At 42.4% G+C, this 8,271-nt stretch overlaps 1 protein-coding gene across 1 annotated transcript; it reads left to right on the top strand.

Moving 5' to 3' along the window:
* Positions 1-4,004: 4,004 nt before the first annotated feature.
* Positions 4,005-4,928, top strand: LOC308632342 (cysteine-rich PDZ-binding protein-like). Its single transcript, XM_081264387.1, has one exon. It carries the CDS (start codon positions 4,059-4,061, stop codon positions 4,362-4,364), a length of 306 nt encoding a protein of 101 aa, XP_081120513.1. The 5' UTR covers positions 4,005-4,058; the 3' UTR covers positions 4,365-4,928.
* Positions 4,929-8,271: the final 3,343 nt, after the last annotated feature.

Genomic DNA, 8,271 nt, shown 5'->3' with positions numbered 1-8,271 from the left:
GGAACTAAGGGGGTGGAGGGAAGAGGCACTGGGGAGTGGGATGGGAAGCAGAAGGCCATGATCTGCCATCTAAGAGGGGCAGGCTTCAGAGGTGGGGAGGCTGGGCTCCAAGGCCCCAAGGGTGTCCTGGGGACAGAGTTTGAGCCCATGAGTGGGTAACCCATAGATGTACCCCTTGCCCGGGCCATCCTGCTCATACTTCCTGGGCAGCACCAGCAATCTCCTAGATTGTGGGGTGACCCTCACAGGGAGGAGGCCCAATAATAACCAAAAGAAATCTCCTCCGTGTCAGGCAAGACGAGAGCACAGAGTTGGAGCTGAGTTGATTCCAGAAGCATTTGGGGATGCCCAGGAGGACCACTGAGATCATGCCCTCCATAAAAGCACAAGGCATTGCCCCCCCTCCGACAGCAGGCATGCACCATTCCCAGCAATGGCATCACCTGTGGCCCAGGGCTTGACCAGTGTCTCCTCAGTCATCCTTTCAGTCCCTGCCACTGATCTGAACTTATGTCCATTTAACAGATGAGAAAAACTAGAGCTCAGAAAAAGCCACGTGCACGGGGGCAGCTGCCCTGCGGCCCCGCCAGGGTGACCTAGTGCAATGCGGTCGAAGCTTCTAGATGCTCACCTGACACTGGTTGTGTGTTATCTTGAATGGAATCTCAAGGCCTAAACATTGACAAAAATCCCTACGGGTAACTGGGAAGTCAAAACAGGGAAACACAACTAGCCGCCAAACATGGCAAAGTCTGTAAAATCACCAGGGATGAAGAAATGCCCCGAGCCTGCCTGGCGTGGGTTATGCAAGCCTGTAATGCCAGCAGCTAATACAGGAGGACCACAAGTTCGAGGCCAGTCTCAGCAATTTAGCAAGGCCCTAAGCAACTCAGTGAGACCCTGTCTCTAAATAAAATATAAAAAGGGGTTGAGGAAGTCTGGGGTTGTGGCTCAGTAGTAGAGCATCTGCCCAGCACGTGTGAGGCACTGGGTTCAATCCTCAGCACACATAAAAAATAAATAAATAAAGGTATCGTGTCCATATCTGTATATGGACACGATACCTTTATTTATTTTTTTTAAAGGGGTGAGGATGTGTCTCTGTGTCTCAGTGGTTAAGGGCCTCTGGGCTCAATCCTCAGTACTTCAAAAAAAAAAAGAAAGAAAAAGAAAGAAAGAAAGAAAAGAAAAAGAAAATGCCACAAGCCTGGAGTGATAATGCATACCTGTAGACCAGTTACTTAAGAGACTGAAGCAGGAGGGTCATTTGAGTCCATGAGTTCAAGAGCAGCTTGGGCAACATAGACCCCATCTCAAAAAAAAAAAAAAAAAAAAGAAAGAAAGAAAGAATAGAAAAGAAAAGAAAACAACACACAACAGTCAATAATGCCACATTGTTATTATTGCTGTCATGCCTAATAAGTTGGCAAAGCTCCCACACACACCTTCTGATGCCTATTAGCAGAGAATGTAAACTGATACAACTTGTCCATCTATACTGGCACACATAAACATACACTGTGTATGGGTCTCAAAAGCCTTACAAATACTCACACCCCAAATATAATATGGTATTTTGAATTGGATCCCAGAACAGGAAAAGGACATCCGTGGAAAAACTAGTGAAATTCAAATAAAGTCTGGGGGTTAGTTAATAGTATCACACCACTTCTAGTTTATTAGTTTTGACAGATGTGCCCGGTTAGGTCAGACAAGTAGCGTTGTCAGAGGAAGCTGGTGAAGGGGAAGTGGGAATTCTCTGTGGTATCTTTGTGATTTGTTTGTACACCTAAAATTATTTCAAAATAAAAATTTTCTCTTAAAAAATGTTCATGCTCTTTGACCCAAAATTTCACTTCTAAGATTTTATCTCAAAACTTATCAGAGATGCAGATGGACATTTACGGATATTGCACTATTTGTGATAATCAGAACAATGTGGAAATTTTCGACACATCCAAGAGTAACAAGTTGGTTAAATGAGTCATGAGGCACCCTGTGATGATACAGTGTAGCCAGAAAGAATCACCTTGTACAGCCAGGCACAGTGGCACACACCTGTAATCCCAAATATCCAGAGTCTGGGGAAGGAGGATCATAAGTTGGAGACCAGCCTCAGCAATTTAGAGACACCCTGTCTCAAAATAAAATAAAAAGGCTGGGATGTAACTCAGCAGTCCCTCACTTGCTATGCATGCACCAAGCCCTAATTTCAATCCTCAATACAAAAAAAAAAAAAAAAAAAAAAAAAGTCACATTAGAAACAACTAGCCTTAATGAGTTAAACTCAATATAATTTTTTAAAAACTATGCCCATCAGAAAGACAAGAAGAAAATATACCGATAAACTAAAACTAAAGGTAGTTATTAATGGGTCATATCATTAGAGTGAATCTTTTTTTTTTTTAGTTATAGATGGACACAATACCTATATTTTATTTTTAGCCCTGTATCACTGAGCTACAACCTCAGCCCTAGAGTGAATCTTATCTTTTTTAAAAAATTTTATTTTAGTTGTTGAGGAACCATTATTTTATTCATTTATTTATATGCAGTGCTGAGAATCGAACCCAGTGCCTCACACATGCCAAGCAAGCACTTGTCCACTGAGCCATAACCCCAGCGTTTTATTGTATTCTGAATGCATTTTTTTACACTATAAGTTTTCTACAGTGAATATATGTTTACAATCAAGGGAAAAGGCATTAAAAATTCCCTACCTATGCCAGTTCCTCAAAAAGTTAAACATAGAATTACTAAATGACCCAGCAATTCCACTAGAAGGTATATACCCAAGAGAACTGAAAATTTATGTCCAAAAAAGAAAAGTGTACACGAGTGTTCATAACAACATTATTCATAACAGACAAAAAGTGGAAACAACCCATTGGAATGATGAACATGTGGTGTATCCCTACAATGAATATTGTTCAACCACAAGAACAAGCCAAGTACTGATACGCTCTTTGACATGGATGGACCTTGAAGATGTTAAGTGAAAATTGCCAGACACAGAGCCCACATATTTTATGATACTTCTTTTTTTGTTTAAAGAGAGAGAGAGAGAGAGAAAGAGAGAGAGAGAGAGAGAGAGAGAGAGAGAGAGAGAGAGAGAGAGAGAATGCATGCCAGGCAAGTGTGCTACAGCTTGAGCCACATCCCCAGCCCCTGATACTTCTTATATAAGATACCCAGAATAGGCCAATCCATAGAGACAGGACGTAGATTAATGCTTTCCAGGGGCTAAGTGCGTGGGAAATGCCTGCTAAAGGGTCCAGGGTTTCTTCTGGAGATGATGAAAATGTTCTGGAACTAGTGGTGATAGTTGCACAACATGGTAGATATATTAAAAAAAAAAACAAACACTGAACTGTACACTTTAAAGGAATTTTGTAGTTTGTGGATTATATATATATAAAAAAGTTTAAAGGAAATAGGGAAGGAAGGGAGGAAAAGAGAAAAATTCCACAGCCCAAAAGCTAGATTTTACTGCTTTTTATAATTTTCCTTACGAAAAATTGTTTTAAATCATGCTCAGGATGGTAAATTTTAGCTGCCCCCAAATCCAATGCCTTGAATGCAGAACAGCTTGTTTGATGGAAGTAGTCCTGAGGAGGGGATTGTGACTAGAAATCACCCATCCACCCATCCACGCATCCACTCATCCATTCATCCATCCATCCATCCATCCATCTACCCATCCATTCACCCATCTACCCATTTGTCCATTCATCCATTCATCCATCCATCCATTCATTCACCCATCCATTCACCCATCCACTCATCCACCCATCCATCTACCCATTCACCCATCCATCTATCCATCCACCCATCCATCCATCCAGCCATCCACCCACCCATTCATCTACCCATCCACCATCCATCCTTCCGTCTACCCAGACACCTTTAAGCACTAGAGCTATACTCCCAGGGAACTTCACAAGAAGAAGGAACTTCAGTTATCCTTCAGAACTCTGTCATTAAAACTCCCCTATTAAGAGTGTTGATGTTTTTGAGTTGCTGCTGCTTCTGCGACTGAGGGAACCGTAAACAGAAGGATGGTGTGCGAAAAATGTGAAAAGAAACTTGGTACTGTTATCACTCCAGATTCGTGGAAAGATGGTGCAAGGAATACCACAGAAAGTGGTGGAAGAAAGCTGAATGAAAATAAAGCTTTAACTTCAAAAAAAGCAAGATTTGATCCATATGGAAAGAATAAGTTCTCCACTTGCAGAATTTGTAAAAGTTCTGTGCACCAACCAGGTTCTCATTACTGCCAGGGCTGTGCCTACAAAAAGGGCATCTGTGCAATGTGTGGAAAAAAGGTTTTGGATACCAAAAACTATAAGCAAACATCTGTGTAGATGTATTGATGAAGTTACTGGCTTTCTGTGATTTTTCTTTCTGCTTTGAATTTTCAAGGCATAAATAGATGTTCAACTTAAAAATAACCTATTTCAGGACAGTGATTAAATTTTAGCCAGGAAAGTTGATCAGTATTCATTCTTTTGCTCTCAAAATGTTCTAAACAGCAAAAATGTAACTAATATGTTCCTTTAAGTGGTTATTTTTCTTATGAGCATTTTTTAACTAAAGTGGCAAATTTAATGAAAAGGTATTTCTGAGTTCTGTATGCACTTTTTAACTTAACATTGTTTTATCTTAACCCTCCATCTACTCTTATTTATAGATATTTTAAAAGTGAGGAGATTATTGATACTTTGCCTTGAACTTGGCATCCAGAATGAAAATTCATACCTCATTTCCTTACTGATGGCATAGTTCTTAAGAGTCAGCAGTCCCTTAATGAATTGTAGTTTCAGAGGATATTTAAATATTTGAGGCCACTTGATTGCTGAATAGTTCCTTAGTAATTAATTCAGACCCAAATCAAAGACAAGTTGGATTTGTGATTTTTTAAAAAAAATTGTTTTTGAAGTAAAGGGCCAGTTCCTTTCATATGTGAACAAGAATACAAGGAGTACCTGTGTGTCCATATGAATACACTGGTTTTCCGAAAACATATTACACATATTAATCGCTTGAATTCAAATTGATATGAAAGCCATGAGAACGGTGTTCATCCATGTTGATGTGTATTGAACATGAATCCCCCCTCCTTTGGAAAAGCTCTTTGAAGCAGATAACAAACTTTCTTTTTTTAACCTCCTTCCCACCCCTCAAAGAAATAAATAGAACAAAGCAAAAAAAAAAAAAAAAAAAAAAAACCAAAAACTCCCCTATTAAAATAAAAATTTTTCTGAGATTTTAAAAATTTACTGCCTATGTGGGAATTCATTAGTCAAAGCTTTCTAATTATATAGATGCTATCATAAAGGAAAGATAAGCTTTAGTAGGGGCACAGGAAGGGAAGGAAGTTGGGATGGGATTAGGAAAGACAGTAGAATGAATTGGACTTAACTTTCCTATGTTCATATATGATACACCACCAGTGTCACTCTGCATCATGCACAATCACAAGAATGGGATCCTCATTAGAATAAACTATACTCCATCTACATATAATATGTCCAAATATACTCTATTGTCATGTAGATCTAAAAACAACAACAACAAAAAGGTAAAAATAAATAACTAAAGGCAAAAGAAAGGGAAGGTAGGTGACAAGCAGTACCTCCCTGAAGAGACAAATAAATCTTGGCGGAGCTGGGCCAGCTCTGCACACTAGGAATCTTGAGGGGATGGAAGAGAGAGGCAAAAGGCAAGTCCACGATGCCACATCCTGAAGGAGGGGGCCTGATTCATGACCCTGGACAGCATCACAACTTGGGGCTCTGAAGTATAATCCCCTCAGACCTGGAGACCCTTTAAAGGAGCAGAAAGGACTGGCAAAGCCTGGGATGGGGCCCTTGGCCAAGCCCTTCCCTCCTGTGGCCATGGGGAGGGGGCCTCAGGAATCTTCAGAATTGGTGTCTTCAATTCTCCCTGGAGCTGCTGCTCTGCTGGATACCCCCCAAGTCTCCCAGAAGCTTCCCGGGAACATAGTTGCTGCAGGATTGACCAAGAGTAAAGATTTAAAAAAAATTGCTTTTGACAAGTCAAAGTAGGAAGAAGCAAAAAAGAGCTTTATAAGGGAGCCTGAGGTTCTCCACGTAGGGTGCACATTTGGCCTGAGAAGGGCTGGGGAGAGAGCAGGAGGCCCTTGGGGCAGGGTAGACCTTTGAGCAAAGATGCCACCCTCCTGCTCAGGGCTGGTCTGGGTCAAGTAGATAGTGTGTTGAAATTAAAATGAGTGAAGGAATTTGAAGAATGGGGGAGGGTGGGGTGGTAATTACATAGTTCTGCACAGGAGTGCTGAGGGTTACCCCCAAAGAGCCTCAGTGAGCCTGGGGGTGGGTCTTCCTGTGTGGTGGCCTGGGACTTGCACCTCCCTTCTTCTGGACTCACTTTCTGAGGGGAACTTGGGGTCATGTAGTCCTGATGGGGCTGTCCGCACAGGATCCAAACCGGACCATAAGACTGGGGAGAACCTGGAGGTGACCCAAGGTTGGTGCTTCCTCTGCCCAGGGGCAGATTTGCTGAAATCCCTGGCCTTCCTGAGATATTGGGAATCAACCCCTTTTTCAATTCTTTGAGTCAGGAGTTGTCTAATAAATGCCCTTTTTTTTGGCTTAAGTTAGCTAAACCCTAACTGATACAGCATGCAAAACATTTTGCTATGGTAATAGTAATTTTCATTATTTACTGTCTGCCACATTCCAAGAGCAATGTGAGGCACATCACGTACATACGTCTGAATCTCATTCCACAGATGCAGAAAGTAGGGCTCCGAGAAGAAGAATGTATTAGACCTCCACAATTAAAAGAAGTGGGCAGTGGATTCAGGCCCGGCTTGTTCTGCTTCTAAGCGTACACCTTGTCTCCTTTGCTTCTTTCCTCTTCTTTCTCTCCCTTCCCTCCTTCCTTCCTCTTTTTCTCCTTCCTTCTTTCTCTGTTTCTTTTGAATTTAGTCCTCAAGGACAGAGAACAGAGTTAACCACATCCCAGTTCCTGGCACTTAATCACCACTGGTTTGTGCAAAGCCCCTCTCTTATTTTCTTACCCAAGTTCTTCTCACCCCACAGAACCACCTTCCCATGGCCCTATGATTATGGTACACATGATCGGGTCTGGCCTTCAGCGGCAGATCTTCCAGATATTTGGCAAAATCAGGCCTTTGGGGTTTTTTTGTTTGTTTCCTTGAAGATCAAAATCCAGTTTGACTTGGAAAACTTTTCAAGGTCACTCTCTAATAGTCCCATCAACTGGCTAATCCATTGACCCCGTGTGTGCTGAGCTCTGGGCAGACTGAGATGTTAAATTGGTAAGAAAGGGGTGGAGGGAGTCCCCACACTCAGGAAGTCTAAAATTCCATCAACTCAACCAATACGTAGACAGCACTGATTTCATGTATCTGGTCGGGGGACAAAACAATGACAAGGACAGTTGCTGCGCCCTTTGAGAGCTAAGAGCCTAATGGGGGCAGACAATGAAGCAATCTCTCTGCCTTGTGTCATAGCTTGGTGGGAGGGTATAGGACAGTGCCAGCAGAGCCCAGGCCTGGGTGTGGCACGGATGGTAACATGAGCTGCAGTAGTCACCAAAGAACCACACATGTGCATAAGTGCAATTGTTTCCGCTCATCTGCCTTGGTATTGTGCAACAGTAAAGATTTCTTTACTGACATTTGAAGGGGAAGTTTAGAATGGCCAGACTTAAAATGTGACTACATATCATGCAGAAAATTTTAAATTCACTGACGGAGGAGAGTATAAAAGGATACCTCAGAGAAGGAAGCAGTCACCCTAAACAAGATCTGTGGAGACTGCAGCCAGATGTGTGCCTTGGAGAAAGCAAACACGGCCCAATATAAATCTCTATCAAAAGACACAAGTGTAGAAGGTTCTGTCATACAGGTGGATTCAAAGCTGGGTTGCTTCTTGCATGTGTAACTCCACATGTGGCCCAAATGCATGGGGCAGTTTAGCCAACAGGGTGAATGTCCTCCCCAGCAACCCACTGCCCAGTGGGTGAAAAGGCAAAAGCACCCATCCAGTCAGACACAAGGGTCCCCGGAGCAGGATCTGCTCACCAGGGCTGCCCAATGGGTAGGTCAAGGCATCCCAGATCATGCGTCCATATGGTCACAACCTGGAAAGCTTACAGAACTCAGGCCTTCAGGTCCCCAGTCAACTGTGCTGAGTAGAAGAGAGATCACATTGGAAATGGGAAGATTATTTCCCAGACCCTTGTCCACGCAGCAGGTTGTAG

This window comes from Spermophilus citellus (assembly GCF_964194105.1).
Source record: "Spermophilus citellus genome assembly, chromosome: 13".
Classification (NCBI taxonomy): domain Eukaryota; kingdom Metazoa; phylum Chordata; class Mammalia; order Rodentia; family Sciuridae; genus Spermophilus; species Spermophilus citellus.
The sequence above is the reverse complement of the archived record's forward strand: the minus strand, read 5'-3'. Positions and strand labels throughout refer to the sequence as shown.

Excerpts from the sequence above, each read along its gene's own strand:
- LOC308632342 (XM_081264387.1), top strand. The coding sequence starts at position 4,059 with ATGGTGTGCGAAAAATGTGAAAAGAAACTTGGTACTGTTATCACTCCA.